This window comes from Microplitis mediator, chromosome 2 (genome assembly GCF_029852145.1).
Source record: "Microplitis mediator isolate UGA2020A chromosome 2, iyMicMedi2.1, whole genome shotgun sequence".
Classification (NCBI taxonomy): domain Eukaryota; kingdom Metazoa; phylum Arthropoda; class Insecta; order Hymenoptera; family Braconidae; genus Microplitis; species Microplitis mediator.
In genome coordinates this window covers 878,582-897,551 of record NC_079970.1, presented here as the reverse complement: position 1 = coordinate 897,551, position 18,970 = coordinate 878,582, and the positions used below count along the sequence as shown (strand labels likewise).

The window sequence follows — 18,970 nt, the reverse complement described above, 5'->3', positions numbered from 1 at the left end:
CAATAGGCTCGTAATATAAATTTCATTATTTTATTTTAAAATATGTATATGAATATAAAACACATACATAACATGGGATAAATAGTGGCTAGATTGAGGATAAGATTGAGCATCGCTCACTTTCAACAACTTTCTTTTATCCGTATCATTTCTTCAAATATATATTTTATAATAAGGCAATCGTTACAAATAAATATAACTTTAGTTATCATCATCATCATCATCATCATTACCATTTATTCTCATATACCTATTCACTTGTAACGAAATAATGTGTCTATATATATATTTATTTAATTTACGTATTTTTATAAAAAAAAAAAAAATGTTCAATCCATCCGGAAGCTCTGTTATCATCCAACAAAATACCGGAAGCTCACTAATGAAAAATGGAAGCATAATTAAATGATTTAAAGTAAAAGCACCATAGTTATTTAATTGCACCTTCTTCACAGGTTTACTTTTTAAAAAGCATTCACTACATGAATTGGTCTAGTAGCACTTGGTTTAATTATTTATATTTTTATAGACTTCCAATTTATAAGTTTATAATCATACAAACCATTGGAGTCATACAATTATTTATAATAATAATAATAACTCTACTGTCTGACTAGCTTGCATTGAAAATGCACAAAAACTGGATTGTTTTTACGATAAGAAAAAAAAAATTAAATTATAAATATTACACTCTGCAGGCGAAACAATTTGACATTAAAACTCTTTCAGTCGCGATATAAAAAAATTTCAATACTCAACACATTTATATTAAAATCATATATGTATATATATATTATGATAATTGATTAGATTGAATTATCACGTGTTCTATATCTTGCCATTGACTAGGCACAACGGTATTTAAATCGTTGCAATTATTATTTATCATTAATATTATTACTCTGTTTCTTTTTATATATATATGTGTATAAAAAAAAACTTATATATATATATAGTTATTTTAAAAATTAATTAAATATTTTCATCTATCAGGCCTCTGTATAAATGTTTTTCAATTACTATCACTTATTTTCGTTTTGTTTGTTTGTTTTTTTTTTTAAGTACATAAAAAAAAATTGTCTGCTTTGATTCGTTGATCATTTGATTTATTATTTATCAGAAATTAATTATCAGTAATCACTTTTTCATTTTAAGTAACTGAAGACTTCAAGTGAAACCTCGTGGCTTTTATTTAATTGGCGCGAGTTTTAAATTATTAAATTGAAGTTCACTCGACAATTGAAGTCGTTGTCTCAGCATCTGGACAAGCTGCTGACAATTCTTTTGATTCGCCGATCGTGAGACTGTTACTCCTGCAATTTATATTTATTAATTCGTATTGATAGTAATTATTAATTAAATAAAAATATTACACTTACTTAAGATCATCTCCGCGACTCTTATCGCTGTCCTCTGCGGAATCAGGACTAGTGATTTTGTCTGAATATCTCCACTTATCTGAATCGCAAGACGTCAAGTCAATGTATCCATTGTAATGTCCGTTTTCATGTCTTCCGATTGATTCTGCGGGTACTGGTGGTGTTTTTCGTGCTGTAAGATAATCAATTCTGCTTGGAGTAAGAAGTTCTTCGTAGTAATCGGCGGTCTTTGGAGGATGAGGATCAACTGATGTATACTTTCGTGGTAAATTACTGCGGTAGTCAGTGAGGTCATTTATAGTTGACGATGAAGGACTCAGAGGACTTCTGTACAAGTCTGTATCGAGACCAAAATCAGTGCTCGGGTACTTGCGGTGACCTGGATCAGGAGTAGGAGATATCCGATAACGCCGAAGGGGATCGTAGTACGATGATGATGTTCCGTAATGATCAGTTGGCGATTTTAGATCACTGGGATAAGAACCATCTGAGTATCTATCGCGTTCGATTGGTGATTTTCTCAGACTGGGTATATCTTCATTGTAGAGACTGTGAGTCCTCTCGGGATTTCTTCGCGTTGGAGATGCTGTGTAACTCAAGTTCTTACGATCCTCACGGAAGCTAAATTTACGAGGCAATGTCGAGCTTGATGAAAGACCTGGGGGTGGTACAGACAATGAACTTTTGCGCTTCCTTTCATTGAATCGGGAATAAAAACTTTTACGACGGATCCGATCGATGATTGACTCGGAGTGGTCGCTACGAACCGACGGAGAGTAAACTGGAGATGTGGGCGAGCAGAGGTCCAGACTGCTACGGTGATTCATGTCATTGGAACAAATTGACCAGGAATCAAAACTCTCGCCGTCGTCCATCGGCGACAGAATATCTTCTGTCAGATCGGGTGTTATTTTTGGATAATGATGAGACGTATTCAAAATTATCTGAGTTTCTTGCGGGCTCTGCTTCGTAGTCTTTTCAGTCTCTGGTTTCTCAATTCTTACACTCATCTTACGGTCTTGTGGTTGACCGTAATCTAATTTTGACACTACTTCGTCAGGTTGGGCAACGGGAATTGATTGTCGAGCTTCAATAAAATCTGCTCCTCTAGGCGGTTTTTCAATTATTATTTTTTCCATCACAATCGGCTGGTTTTTTAAACATCTATCTGAAGATTTTTCAGATAATTCTGTAATTTTATTGCCCAAGTCTTTTTTTCCAGCTCCATTTTTAAATGTATGTTGAGGTATTTTTGACAAATCTAATTTTAAATTACTTCTGTTTGCTCGCAATTTATTATCTAAGTCTTTCGTTGTTATTTTTTTATCCAAATCATTAACAGAAATTTTTGCATCTACATCATTACCGGTAATTTGTACACCCAGATCATTAGTAGGGATTTTAGTCTCTAAAATTTTACTAGATATTTTTTTATCCAAATCATTACTAGGTATTTTTGTATCTAAGCAATTACTAGATATTTTAGTATCAAAAGATATAACAGAATCATTATCCTTTTCAATTGGATCTTTTACTAGACTGAGAACAATACCACTGGCAGTAGATTGATTGTCAAGAGAATTTGAAGTAGAATCACACTTGGCTATAGCCTCTGATTCAATGCTTTTCTCTTTCTTCTTCCCCGTCTCAGGACTACTTTCTTTTTTGACACTCGAGGTAATTTTCTTTAGCAAAGTTTTCTTTTCTTTGTCCTTTTCCTTCTCATCAGACTTATCAGAAGACCCGTCGGACTTCTTTACAACTTTCTTAACAACCCTCACTATTTTTTTCTTCTTCGTACCGTCAGCTTCCTTCTCAATCACCTCCTTCTTCACAACCTTCTTTACTTTATCAGCCGGCTTTTTGTCCAGATCATCAGCTTTCTCCAACTTACTAACAGATCCATTCTTCGCTAATGAACTCAATGACTTGACACTTTTCTTGGTCTTCATTTTTTTTTCATCAGCTTCAATACTTTTCGCTTCAACTTTCTTGTTGTCCACAATTTTATCCGGAGATATTTTTTTAGCTAACCGTGAACCAGACAAATTTTTATCAACTTTGTCATCCGGAGATTTCGATTTCCGTATTTCTTTTTCCGCTTTATCTTGCGGGACACTGATACTTCCCTTATCAACTTTAGTAACATCAATTGTCTTTTCCGGACTCAGTTTCTTCGGGGATTTTATTTGTTTCTCCAAAGACTTTCTCTCAACACTGGCTCTCTCAGCCGGGCTTTTTTCTTTGGCCTTTTCCTTAGGCGGTGATTTTTTATCCCCAACTTTTTCAGGAGATCTCTTGATCTCCAAGCTACGTCTCGGCTTTACGTCAGCAGTTTTAACGTCAGCCTTAGCCTTAGGAATTTTACTCGAAGCTTCCGGAGCCAGTACGCTGTCTGACCGGGAGCCGCGGTAAACATTTTTCTTAAACTTGCTCAACAAAGTTTGCTGTCTTCCCCCATTAATCGCAGACTTTGAATCATTTTTAAACAGACCCAGCACACTCGAAACTTTTGATTTCGTTGCAGGAACTGGTTCACTCAGCGTTAAATCTTCCGCACTTGCAACTTTCTTTATAACTTCTGACTGATTTACACAATCCGCCACCACAAGATTTGGTTCAACTTCTTTCAGACTCACATCGCCGTTAGTTATTTTCTGTGAATCGTCACTGGATCGTAATTTCTCCAGTTTTTTTTCCAGAGACTGCAGAAAACTGTTTTTCGAATTCTGTCTTTCTAATTTATCTGTACTGACGCTATCAACAATTGAACTAGAATCTTTATCAGACTTATTGTCTTTCAACAAAGCTCCACTCTGATCTCTGGTCAATTCGTTGGCTTCATTCTTCAATTCCTTTTCGGGTTTTTCTTCAACAATATCTTTATTTTCCTTTCTCTTCATAAACCTCGATTTTCTTCGTTCATTTTCAGCAGCTTTCTGAGCCTCTTTATCTTTAACATACTGGCTCTCTTCCCGCGGTGTGTCAAAGAAATCAGGCCTCAAAAATCGTGAAATCCGTCGCTTCGTTTTCGGCGACTTGTCTTTACTTTCAGAATCACGATCACGATCCCGATCACGACTAATGCTACTAGAGCGGAAAAGTTTACTGAGCAATGATCTTTCGGGTGTTGCAGCACGAATATCACCAGGTTCAGGCGACATCAAAGTGCTTCTGCGATCGGTCATGGCCTCGCGTGTCAGCGAACCAGAACGCAGTCTCAAACTCGGTATACAGCTGCGGCGTTTATTTAAAACAGTACTAGATAAATCAGTCATTGATCCTAGAAGCTGCTTATCACACTTATCAGTATCTCTGTAGCTTGTACTGAGATTAGGGTCGAATTTATTGAGACCCAGGTTCCGTAGCTTAGATTCTTTTATTAAATTTTCAGCAGCCAGGAGTCTAGATTCAAATTCTTTAGCATCTGCACGAAATGAATTTAATGCTTCCCCTTGTTGTTGAATATTTGATGAAGATTCAGTGGGAGAAGTTTCTGACTTTGTTGATAAGCTAGAAGTTGTATCGCCTAAATTGGTACCAGAATTACATACAGATGTGCCTTCAGAAGCTGAAGCCTGTTCTTGGTTTGTATTCTTCTTTGGCGAAGTCGATTCATCTGTAGGTTCTTCCTGGATTTTTTCAGCCAAACAAATATTATCTCTTCGTATCCCATTGACACTGGCCTTCACCGGATCCCGATACTTGCGACCGAGTGTCATAACCTGCCTTGGAAGTGGCGGCAGCGTTTCATCATCATCATCCTCAAACAAACTGACACTTCGTCTGTATCTAAAGTCAGGTCTTTCAGCACGATCATTGTCCAACAAACTGTTGGTACGTCTTAGGCTTCGATCGCTCGATTTGCTGCGATACATCGACCGATCCGGTAGCAACGAAGACAAAGAATTCGGCTCTTCTGTCGACGATCTGTAGAGCCGATCCCGCGGTATTGATGGTGATCTCGGCAATGATTGTCTCGTTTGTTCAATAAACTGTCTGCTCAATCGACGCGCAAGACTTGGAGTAAAACTATCGCGAGTTGCACTCGCCGATGAATTTGGACGCGAATCCGGCAGCTGGAGTTCTTGTGCCTGATCCATTTTACGTGGCTCCGTTTCTACCTCATGCTGGGGTTTATCTGTAAAATAATGTAGGCAAACCAAAATTTTTGGTGGGCCACCACCTGCACTTGAAACTTTTATAATTAAATATAAAATCTAATTTTTAATAATTCAGAATTTTATTTACACTCATTTATTATATTTTTATTATTTTTTTTTTTTTACATAATTATTACTCATTAATTTTTTTTAAATTGTATAAAATGTTTATTTATGGCAAAAAATTATTATTCTGATGTAAATTATAAATTTTTTTATGCAGGTAACGTGTGTGAATTGTAAATGTGTTTATGACTTATTAATATAGTGGAAGATTTTTAGCTATATTAATTTTCAATAGAAAATAGAGTCCATTTCGTTGTTTGTATCGACGACAAAATCAAATAAAAATTAACATTAATGTGCAATAAATTAGATCAAGCTGACGACTACTTTTTTTTTCCACTACTGATGACAACGAAATGATCTCTCGTATTAATAATTTATATATTTTTGACACGTTTTAATTAAATGAATTAAATTATCCATATAAGATTAATACAATTATATGTAATTTACTACAGGGATAGCACATAGACTCGCTACGCTACATCTAAATGACACGAGTAGTTACCAGAGATACAATTAATTATTAAAGAGAAACAAACAAAATATAAAGGTACACTCATTTAACAATTTCATTACATCATTAATTAATTCGTTCAATGATTAACACATGCTCTATAATAAAACAGTCATAATAATATCTTTGATATATAATATTATATATTAACATATGTTGCGACTTTGTAACCAAAAGATGAAAATAATTTTTAATTATATAAATAGCATTAATGATTTATTCGCTTGACAATTTGTGAGATGTATTAAATGAGTAAACCTAATATTTGTGCCATCAAGGCACTCATTTATTATATTTATTAATTATTAATTATAAATAATTACCAATTATATTAAAAGGTACAATTATAGCAAAACAAAGCATTCCGTGACAAAAACGAGCGCACACGAGTAAGAACAAAAATTTTTAAACAGTAGTAAATTGTGTGACAAGGGATGAAACAAGACGACTTCAGACCAGGGTGAAGTTGGCTGACACCACCCGCAGTTTGAAACCGTCTTTCATTCTGTGCCACGCAATATATTTTTCATGATTACCTGCATTGGAACTTGAAGTTTCAGTGCCAGCAGCCAGTCGGAAACAAGTTAATTTAAGACCAATGTGCGATCGACTATTAGCGTAAGCGTAAATTGTCATTTGCAGTTTACAATTAAGCAGAAACTATAAATACTACTTATTATTTACACTCATTTTTATAAAACTTAATCAGAAAATCTGAACTGTCATTTACGTAAATAAAATTATAAGTCTGTTTACGCGTTTGCTAATTTTTGTTCACGGCATTGAACTGAAATTATCTCTTGTTTCGACTGGCTGTAGAGACACTGGAACTTGAAATTCCGATTCTGGTATCATGAAAGTTAATTATTTATATATAAGTGTTTTTTTATTTTTTATTATACAATTTGTTATTTAAACTTTCAAAAACACAACAAATCTTAGTTCATTTCGGGCACGGGTTAGTCTTTGATTGTATTTGCTTATTATTATTACTTTTCATTGTTTAATACATATTACTGCATTGTACAAAACTATGAGTGTTTTTATTTATTTGTTTAATAATTCTCACTAACGTCGTCATATACAAAAATTGTCATATAACAAAGTTACGTTTTTTTTTTTAATTTTAACTTGACAAGACATCGCAATTAGCTTATATACAAGAAAACAAACAGCTTTTATTCATTTTTATTATTAAGCAGGTTTAGTATGATTTATTAATATTAATTAACTTTGCTAATTTTATTTTTTTATTAATCAAACAATGCCAGCTATTTTCCTATACTTTATTAATGTATAGTTCATAGTAACCGCAATGCATGATGGTAACGGTACAAGCGGCCATTTTCATCAAATAATTTATGACCTTCACAATTAACAAGCCATTAATACAAAAAAAATGAATTTGCATTATCAATAAATATTTAATTAATTAATTAATAAATCATACTTATTAATAAACCTGACACTGATCGCGATATCTACAAAATTCACTCGTCACTAAAAAATTAGCGTTATTTTTTTATTACATTTAAACAAATTCATTAACGTTAATTAAAATAATATTTACGTAAACAAAAAATGAATTTATCAAGTCAATGAAATTTGAATTTAGTAGAGTTTTTTTTTCTATCGACTCTTGTTTTCTTCTTTACATTTAATTTTAAAAAATGATTTACAAATTTTTATTAATTAACAATATTTAATGTTTAATATGCAAGTATGGCCTCTTGAATATTAATTATAACTATAATTAATAAATTAATTATTAATGATTTAGTGATTTAAATGGCTGTGTGTTGACAGATGATTAATTAGCCATATAATAATACCTAACTTGGTTTGTTTAGATTTTTTTTTATTCTACTGGGGATTACCGTCGGCCCGCCTACGAAGAGTCACTCGCACGGTCGCTGCAACAACCGTCATAAAAGACCGTCAGTCAAACGTTTATCACAGTTTGTTATTATTAGTTTTTTTTTTTAATTAACTGTAATAGCGGCGCCGACGATAATTATTAGAAAATATTTTCGGTACTAGTTTTCTTCTTTTTTTTTTTAGCTTTTGTTGCTGTTTCTAACGTTAGTTTACTCACAACTTAAATCTATTACAAAGTCTTCTCTTATATTTTATATTTTACAAATTATTATAAAATAAATAAGCAATTACTTATTAATAATTAATGACTTTTGAATACATTTTAATTTTTTAAATCACAAGAAGACTTTGCTTAGCTAGTAAATAGTTATAATTTAAAATAAATTAGACTATTGTTACATATAATCACTAAACAGCCAAGCAATAAATATATGCTTAAGCAATTATTTATATATTTATATTTATGTAGTTGTAAAAAAAAATACCGAAAATATAGTCCGTAAATTATCAGTCAGCGATCGACTTTTAGACAAACTGATTGAAGAGTCGACGATAGACTTTATATACATTTTAAATTTATTAATTTATCATTCAAGAGGTGGTTTTTTTTTTTATTCAATTAATATATTATTAAAATAATAATTATTATTATTAATAAATATTTAAAATTTAGTTTTTAATATTTTAATAATGAATTTTTGTATATGGACGTGTTCTCATGCTCTAAATATTAAATGCTAGGTTTTAAATAGTAGGAATTCTACTTTGTTATGTTATAAGGAATATAGAGAATTAAAATGAAAACCGAAAAAAATATGCTTTTAATTCTACTGGTTAACTCGTAATTCATTTTTCAAGATACCTCCACCGAAAGTTTAAATTTTTGTCCTGTTTGGCGGGAAGAAAGTCGTACATTTCTCTGGTGAGAAAACAAGTGATTTTTCCCGCAAACAAAGACAAAAATTTAAACTTTCAAATGTATGTCCTGTGAAAAATAATATACACACCCCATAGGAGAGTAGGACATCCCGATCCACGTGTTTGCCACCCGCGCCCTCAGCTCGGGTACGCAATTACACACGTGGCTTAGAATGTTCTACTTTCCTTTCTCGGCGTGTAATATACTGATATATTTATCTAATTATTCTAGGGGTCTACGTGTTCTATAGCAAGCTTAATCTTATTATTATCATTATTTGTTGTTTTTTATTATTTTTAATTATTCTTGTAACTTAATTTATGACAATATTTAAATAATTGACAATTATAAATAGTAAATAGAGCATTATCGTGATAACGCGGCGTGCAGTCATGCTGAAAAGTGACTTAAGTGCTTTCTAAAATACTACTTATGGTAAATTTTATGTAAATAAATATGTAATTTAAGTGGGTGACAATAATTTAAATAAAAAAAAAACATTAACCCACCTGTTTTAAACAGGATTCAAACTAAGGTGTTAGTATAAATTAAATTAAAAAAAAAAGGTTGCAAAACACCGTCAGGCAAGAAATCATTTACTTGATAATTATTTATTGTAAAGGTAAAGATAAAAATAAAAAAAAATATTAAGTAAAGTTAAATAAAATAATAAATTTATAAAAGGTAAACCACTAAAAGAGTAACGGAAGAAAATTGTGCTTTGTCTATCAACGACTCGACAACAGCTATAGGTGTACTAGGAGATGCATAATTTAAAAATAATTAAACGTTGTATTAACGTGTTTATCGAGTAATAAATTAGTTTGTTTATCAAACACGTTAATAAAACGTCGACTTGATAGATTAGAGAGAGAAGAAAGAAAAAGATCATTCACGACTTTGCAGAAGCTTGTTTTCGATCTGTATTTCTTTCATCAATACTTTTAATTGTTTATTGTTTATTAATTGTTGTTGTTGTTGTTTTTTTTATTGTTGTTTGTAACATGTGCCAAGCATTTTTAAACTACTGCCTAAAATATAATTATAAGCTTCTGCGAATGCGTGTCTCAACACAATACAACATTAAGTGTGTGTGTGTTTTTATTGTTTCTTGTTTTTCCTTTGTATTAATTATAATTAATATTATTTTACAGTGGAATAGAATATAAATAATAAATTAATTCCACGGTAAAAATATATTTATTTATAATTCATTCTTACCTCGAGGTAAAGTATTGCTGCTGCCTAATTCAAAGATACTTTCACGAGATGGCGTTGTGCGCGCGCCAAGACTGTTGGGAGTCCCGGGATTTGATGACATCGCCGAATCTTTACGGGCAAATCTGTCGGCATCACGACTGAGAGATCGTCTGAATGGTGACTCTGCCAATCGCCTAAAATAAATATAAACAATAGATAAATATACTGATAATCTTAAATAATTATTAAGCAAAAAAATAAATGCTTGCTAATATTTATTGTACTGATAAAAATCTAAATCTACAAGGTGTGCATATTTTATATTTATTTTGATTTATTATTTTTGTACCACTTGTACCGATATTAGGTGCTTAGAGTAATGTATGTAATGTCTAATATAATTTATGTGAGGGTAATACTTGAGAAAATTTAATAAACTGTAGATGGGATGTGAAATTATCACAAGTGTCTAAAGAAATGCTAGTACTATTTACAGTAGTTATCTAGACGGTGCAAATTTTATTTAAGAGAGTGGGTGTACTATAAATTATGGCAGCTGTGGTAAGCTAAATTAAACAAAAAAACTCGTGGTTTTTTTCTTACGACTGGACTCACGTTGTGATCGTCTGTGTTTCAACGTGGCTCTCGTAGCTTGCACAAAGAGCCAAGTATTAGAACATTTATATAAGAGTATATTTTTTAATTATACATATAAGTCCATAATCGGGATTTAAAAATAGTTTATTGATAATTTTAAATACCTTGTAAGAGGTTCATGCATTCCCCAGAATCCTTGAGAGGAATTGGAACCCAGTCTATCTAGCAGTCGGCTACGAGGGAATCCGGTTCCTCGGTTGTCATCTACGTTGAGTCGCTGCGTCAGACTTCGAACCCTTGACAACAGCGTTGAGAACAGATTTTCGGCGGTCAAAAGTTCAAAGCCATCGTCATCGTCATCCTCGCCGGATGAAAGACTGTCTGCGTGCTCGGGGGCTTGTCTTGAGGGTCTTGAGCTTCGTAGCCTATGCATGTGTCTTTGGAGTAAATCATCACTGTCACTGGAGTTAAAAAGAAAAAAGTTATAAATTTTTATAGTATAATTTGAATGGTATAAATAAAATTACCGGTGGAGGGTAGAGAATGGCGACTCGTCTTCACTGGCATCTGAAAGCAAAGAGCCCATTCTTCTGCCTCTTCCAAATCTTGGTCTCGGTGGATTCGCGCTAGTCGGTGTACTTGTTTTACTCTCGGGCTCAACACTGCCAGAACGTGGAGTGACATATCCGCCTCCTTCCACGGCAATGGGGATAATATATTCCCGAGGACTTTTCCTGATGGGCTCGGGGCCAACTGTCGAGCCAAGTGCGCTGTCAGTGTCAGAGTCAGCAGTCGACTGACGCGATAATGAGCCCGATCGCTGAGACATCGAGCGCTGAGGCATCGGAGGTTTCGACGGAGGAGTAGACGAATTCTGTATCTGATGACCTGGTTCCACGTGTATCGGTATGATTCTCTCCTTACCAAGAACCCGTGATTTATTACTCTCTGGCTCCAAGCTTGAGCTTCGATTTGCCTGAGGAGTCACCGCGGCAACGGGGAATGCCACTTCAGACTTTTGAGTTCTCAATTTTTGAGGATGGAAGGCGTCAATCTTGGCTTCAACTTCTGACTTGAATGCCGGTTCTGGCGCTTTGACTCCTGCCAATGTGATTTCAGCTTTGCTTGTTTTTCTTGGTCGCGGTAGCGTCGCGCTCTTTAGTTTTATCTCCATCTTGCTTGACATTGTTGGCTCGTCGGCAAATGAATTATCGACACTCTTGGACTCGGGAGTTGTTGGCACTGAGTTTGCAACGGCAGCGGGTTTCACGGGTGACGCTTCAAAGTCTGGATACTTGGTATCTACGGGTGTAGATACAGATACTGTTGCATTTCTCAAGTCGTTTGGTCCTAATTGAATCTTCAATCCAAGATTCTTCGACTCTTGACTCTGGGGTGTTACCGGAGGAGATCCGTTTAGTTTTTTTTGCACCGGCGGTTTACCTAAAGCACCAGTTATAATATCAACAGCTCGTTTTTTTTCTTCACTTCGACGTCGCTCCTCTTCACTCTTAACCGAACAAGATTCAGACTTGGTCACACCAATTGGTTTTTCTTCAGCTTTGTCATTCTTCTTATCATTAGGTACATCTATAATAATCTTAGACGCATTAGGTTTCACGGGCTGTGGCATTGTAACGGAAGAGAGACTTGCTTTACGCTCGAATGCTCGCTTAGCACCACCTACATTTACACCGGGTATAAAAATCTTCTTTGGCTTCTCTGGTTCACTTCCTGACAAAAGTTGATTGAACTTTTCAGCAGTCTCAAATATTTTAGAACGTCTTCTTTCTGTGGGTTTCGATGGAGCGACTGCTGGTAATTCCTCATCAAGTGACAATGCTTTTTGTTTTAATTTTTTGACTTCACTCTTTACCTCAACTTTTTCTTCCGTAGGCGTAATAACTTTTTCATCATCTTTAGAGTTAATCTGCTGAACAGAATTTATTTTCTGTATGGATTCGATATCTTTACTTGGCACATCTTGTTTGGAAGCATCATTAATATTCTGGGCTACATCATTAATTTTAGACTTTAATGACTTATTCTTAACCTGAGTTTCGTTTTTCACCTGATCAACAGATTGTTTTTCTACGGAATTAACCTTAACATCATCAAATTTATTGGCGATTGGTTTAGCACTTTGTGTATTATCATTAAAATTTTCCTGAGCAATATCCTCCCCTCTTGTTCCAACTTTTTCATCTGACGGAACGGGGGTTCTACTTCTCTCCTTGCTCGGTGATTTAGATTGTGCTTCACGAATAAGTTCTAGACAAGCTGCAGCAGCTGCGGGATCACGAAGATCCAATTCAACAGCCGGTTCAACTTCCATAGCTTCTTCAGTAATAGCATTTGCTATTGGCGCGGAATGATGTCGTGAAGTAGACCGATAAGATCTTGGCTCTCTGTCATCACTACGTTCTTTTCTTCTCGATCTTTCTTTTTTTTTACTACCAGCTTCAACAGTTTCCTCCATCGACGGTGTTGTTTCCAATTTTCTCTTCGTATCATTAGTAGCATTTGTTCTAGATGCAGGTTCCTCTTCAACCATTTCACGAATCCGATCAGAATTATTTCTATCAAGATCCATAAGACTGCCAACAGAAAGGCACCGAGTAGGCGGCAACGTTTCCGTCCCGGTATTTCTCACTGTCTCAGGCGATTGATCATTCGTAACGACTAATTTATCGGCACTGGCTGATTGTGGCACCAGAGATAGCAGTAAATCAAGTCTTACTGGTGTCTGTGCAGCAAGATCTTCAGCAATATCAAGACAATTTTGATCATACCCCTCGTTGACCCACCAGTGAGAGCATATCCTCTCGATGTCAGCTCTCCTCGAGGGGCATTTTGTCAACATGTCTCTAATTAACGGTGACGCGGGTGATGGAGCTTTAGGTTCAAAGTAATCCGACGCAGATATTTGCCGTGTGAGCCTTTTGAAATTAGAACCATCAAACGGCATTGCGCCGTAGACTAGCGTGTACAATAGAACTCCAAGACTCCAACAGTCGACTTCCGGACCGTGATAAGGTGTGCCTTTGACGATCTCGGGACTAGCATAAAGGGGACTGCCGCAAAAAGTATTTAGTAGTCTTTGTTCATCGAAGACATTTGACAAACCAAAGTCTGCAATCTTAGCATTGCCCAAATGATCCAACAAAATATTCTCAAGCTTGAGATCACGATGGCAAATTTTGTGCTTATGACAATAAAATACAGCTATTGAAATCTGACGGAATATCCTTCGCGCTTCTTCCTCAGAGAGTACTTTACGTTCACTCAGATAGTCATAAAGCTCACCGCCGGCAGCATACTCCATAACAAGCACCATTTTCTCACGATTCTCAAACACTTCGTAAATATGAATTATGTTGGGATGCTGGACACTCGACATAATCTGTATTTCACGTCTTATCCTTATGAGATCTGCTTCTGTTTCAATTTTACATTTTTTAATTGTTTTAATAGCAACCTCTTGTCCAGTCTCTTTGTTTATTCCCAATTGTACTTTGCCGTAGGTACCTTGACCCAGTTTCTTGATAATATCAAACCTGAAACATCACACAAACGTCACTGTAAATATCTAGGTAACGGTTTATATTTATTTTTATATGTTTAAATGTAAATTGCACTGGGTATTTTCTCTATTCTTTTTTTTATTTCTATCGAAACTGTATCAGTAGACATGTGACGTGCCAACAGGAAGGCGCCAAATTAATGATTTTGGCTTAGAATTAAAACCACTTGACCGAATGTCAACGTCAAATTAGCCGAGGGTCATAGGTCTTTTAAATTTACGCCATTTCATATTTTTATTATTATTTATTACCTTTGTTTCAACTTCCTTTTGTGATTGTGGAGTCGCACACCGCCCGTGCTCTCCATCCCGCTCATAATATTGTGAATACTTGGCTCTCCCACAACCATTTTTATATATTTTTATTGCTTTCTTATTTTATCTGTAACAAAATATAAAATTTTTTAAAAATTTATAAAAGTAATCCACTAAATAAAAATACAAATCTAGAACTAATAAAAAATGACACACACTTTATATTCCTATTTATATTTTTTTATTTGTAAGAAAATATATTATTTTATTAAATCCACGGTCTCCTCTTCACTCGTTTCATCTCACTCTCACTCTCTACTCGACTGAGGAACATGATGCCGGACAAGAGTATAGTAACTCTAATCGTATATAAAGAATAGATGAAAAGAGAACGAGAATGCGGCAAGTTTATTTTCGGCTTGAAAACACTGAGTGTCGCCCTGTCTTCAGATTTACACATCGTCGCTACTCCTTGCGCTAACACACTGTCTCAAATCACTCTCTGTACATCAATACAATACACCATCAATAATAACAGTGAAAATTATTTCATTTAAAATTCAACATTCAGCCGGACTTAATTATTTTTAAATCTTTCAGACTTGACTCCAATTCTCGAATCCTTTAGCGACTCACGTGCTCTTGATATGAATTAATATCAATCAGTTATCCTAAGAAAAATAATTAGTAGAATCTTTTCTCCTCATCACGGTACTACGATCTGTGTTTTAGATTGCGGATAAAACATTTTAAAATACCCATTTTATAATAATATAATAATAGCGGAAATAGTATGACGCTCAAGCCCAAGGCAAATGGCCAACCTTGGGATATTTGTTAGCTAAATACAAAATTTGATCACAAGTCAACGGAAGCACACCGCAATGCACGAGTACGTGACGGTTAAAAATGAAACGTAAATATCTAATGAACACGACAATTGTTTGAGTTTTCTTAATAGCCTCGTTACCTATTCATTGTAGTAAAAGTAAACGTGGTAGTTTAAGTATTCAAAAGACGTTGACTCGAAAAATATGAGTCAGCTTGCTGGTAGTAATGCAAGTCAGCCTTGTGCATGATTATGAACCAACTTGCGCTTCATTCACCCCTTTTTGAACGCTGCTTACACTACCGGCTACCGAATCGTAATCTTTATTATTCTCTTTCTTCGTTCCCGTCTTTGATTTTTTACTCGGTTCTTTATTCATAAATATATTTCTCGCTCTTACTCATCATCCGCTGCAGCTCTCTCTCAACTTCCTCAGATTTAAGAGCACGTGTTAGTCAAAGTGCAGCGGCATTAATAGCTCGACTTATCGTACCAGCTCCCAGTTAATCCTCCCACTGTACCGCAAAACCAGGCCACATATTATTTTTTATCATCTCAAATTACTCATATCTGTGAATAATAAATAAATAAATAATTACATACTAATAGAATTTATTTAACGCCAGTACTCCATCATCATCATTATCATTATCATCATCAGTGTATTAATAATGACTCGCTAAAGTGTCTCGGGTTACAAAAAAATCTAAATACACAGCAGTCTACATAATTAAAACCACGGCTGGAGTCAATAGCTCTCAGCTACTTCATGCAGTTGATTTTCTTTTTTATATTTTTTCTTTCATATCCGTGATGGCTTTTCACTCCCACATCTTCTCATCAACTCTGGAACCCATTCTCAAACTAAAAACGTTAAAAGCGTATATGAAAAAAAATATAAAAAAGTTAAAAAAATATAAAATAACCAGACGTCTCACATTTCTCACTCGTCTGCGATTTTTACATGTCTGCCTAGTGTGATTTGAGCTCGAAATATTTTTTTAAAAGACTCTCCGTAGGTGCACGTACATGTATTTAACATTATATGGCTTCGCAGCTGTTTTATTAAAAAGTATTTCCGTTAAAACTTTTCTTGAACCTAAATATTTATCAACACGAGTCAGCGTGGTTACAATTCCTCGTAGTTTTTTAAACTTATCCTCTATGGTTGTTTATTTTTAGTCAATAGTCTATTGACATTGAGATCAACTGAAGACTGTCAATCAATTAAATATTTATTTACGTTATTCTTTTACTCCTTTTCTGATTAATAAAAAAAAAAATAAACTCGCCTGTCTCTTAATTTAGCGTCTTTGTTTGAGGAGGATGACGTTCTATATAAGATTAATTTCTTACAGATCGTGGGATTGTGATCAATATCTTCCTGGCAACATCTTGCTCGTCGCGAATGGATAGACACACGTGCGTTATTCGTTATAAGAACGTCGTACGTCTTGTTGTTCTTAAATACATATAATACATCCATCCATACATAAATATACGCCTATATATGTAGTATACTCGATATTTGATCGGAGCATTTGATATTTTTAGAGCAACGTGTATTAGTGTCTCGCCATACCGCGTACATTAAATTCTACCCTCTTATATATGTATATATAAAATACAATCTATCACTTAATTTGTATTCCTGTCTATATTTTTCCGTATACTAACTAAATATATATATATATATACATTTATATAGAAACATGTCTATGCATTAATAATCAGAGGATAATAGAATAGAAAATTTCCCAAGCGAGAAAGTTGGACGCAAGTAAAATATAAATTGTCAATAATATATTTATTTAACTCTCCTTTTAAATTTTAAAGCCTTTTAAATTCCCGGTAGTATGTTTTGGCCATCGTGAATTATCACTCATCGGTGTTAAGTCATCGGCTTAAATTATTAGCCGCATTTACTGGACCTGTCTGTCAATTTATCAAACATATAAGACGTAGTTTCGGAGTATAAATAAAATTTACTTTTCCAATGAAAATTAAAATGGCCCATCAGAAGTTTAAGCAATTAGCTGACAGACTTGTGTTAATTAAACGTCATTTCTTTGGCATTGGGTGGCTCTGGTGCATACGACATACGGAGAAGGCGTATTTAAAGGCTGGTTAATACTGTGCTCTTAATGCTCAATGCACACAGCAGCCGGTCAGTCCTCTCTTCTATCTTAAAGCGTGACGAAACCTACAGTCTATATATTTCGTGACATCATCATCGAAACGTCATACATAACGGTCAGGTAGTAATGATTCACGTGTTATTATTACACTGGAATTCTCATTCTCGATTAAATTAAACCCTGTACTATTTTTTATTTTACACTCCAATAGAAGCGATGGCAGAAGCAGTAGCAGGATCTTGAAGCTCACAATTGGAACGTCGTCCAACAATTGTACAGCTGCAAGCTGTTGTAGTGTTTTATTTTAAAAGCATAACAAATTGCTCGTGGATGTGGAGATTAATCTGGCTGATGAATTATTAGCTTTAGCTTCAGTCCATTTATTTATTTATTTATTTGTCAAGACAATTGAGGAGTCTCGTTGGCTCAATATCCAATTGATGATTTATTGTAAAAATTAAACTGTCAATTAGATGAGCGAATTAATGATGAGTTGAGGCTGCAGTTAGTACACAAGACGGTGCAGATTGGTATGTAGGTTCTTGAGGATAAAAATAGCATTCTGATATTTAGTTTGGTTGAGCCTTTACCGGTGGCAATGTCTCAGAAACAGAGACAAGATATACTTTATCATACAGAGAGAGATCTTTTTCCCCGACAGCTGCTGTTGTAATAAAATTTTAAAAACCTATATGTGTAAGGAAGACATACAGATATTATTAATTACAGATTATATAGAGACGATGACGGCATGACGGGATGATGCCATGAAAAATTAACAAATTGTTGGGTAATAAAATGACCACCCACGAATCGCCGATTTATTGGAGACAAATAAATAGCGTATCAGCAAGTCTAGTTTAAATCTTCGAACACTGAATGAGGATCTAATCGACACTCCTAAAATACAAGTATGACTAAAAATAGTTACAGATTTATATCCTTACCGTGAACTCTGGAGCTAAATTATTTTCTTATTCGTCTTGCTGCTCGTTTCTTCTTCCTCTCTTTTTTTTACTTTTTATTTTATTTTTTCTCCTTCACTCTACCCGGGATCCCGTCTTTTTTTTTCTTCAAGACCACTAAATATATAGACCCGATAATTTTAAAATCACAGTAATTACACTATGAGTACTGTTTATTTTAATTTGTTATTAACACTAGGTATCCGATACCCGTGTTTCATGTGTAATTATTATTATTTTTACACGTAATATCATTTTAATAAAATTATTAACGAGAGCGATCTACTACACGACTTTGTCTTTGCCGCCATCTTTATTTACTAAATTTGGATCACTAAAAAAGGAACGAACACTGAGAAAGAGAGAAAATGACTGAGAAAGATCCACATCGCTCTCTCTTTTTATCGGAAAGAAATGGCGCGAATTTTTTTTAATTCAAATTTCACCTCCGACTCCAACTTGTAATTTTTATTGAATTTAT

General features: G+C 34.4%; 1 protein-coding gene and 1 long non-coding RNA gene across 4 annotated transcripts; one reads left to right on the top strand and one right to left on the bottom strand.

Moving 5' to 3' along the window:
• Positions 1-14: 14 nt before the first annotated feature.
• LOC130663469 (uncharacterized) lies at positions 15-18,812 on the bottom strand. Of its 3 annotated transcripts, none has more exons than XM_057462711.1 (8): positions 18,472-18,812; positions 14,555-14,684; positions 11,247-14,276; positions 10,884-11,180; positions 10,738-10,773; positions 10,144-10,316; positions 1,380-5,520; positions 15-1,313 (listed from the first exon to the last, which is right to left on the bottom strand). In XM_057462711.1, exons 2-8 carry the CDS (start codon positions 14,650-14,652, stop codon positions 1,229-1,231), a joined length of 7,860 nt encoding a protein of 2,619 aa, XP_057318694.1. In that variant the 5' UTR covers positions 14,653-14,684; positions 18,472-18,812; the 3' UTR covers positions 15-1,228. The 3 variants fall into 3 exon arrangements, with proteins under 3 accessions (XP_057318694.1, XP_057318695.1, XP_057318696.1); XM_057462712.1 differs by lacking the exon at positions 18,472-18,812 and adding an exon at positions 14,776-15,100; XM_057462713.1 differs by lacking the exon at positions 10,738-10,773.
• On the top strand, positions 17,124-18,647 carry LOC130663476 (uncharacterized). Its single transcript, XR_008989198.1, has 2 exons — positions 17,124-17,644; positions 17,736-18,647. It is a non-coding gene; the product is annotated as an uncharacterized LOC130663476 (long non-coding RNA).
• Positions 18,813-18,970: the final 158 nt, after the last annotated feature.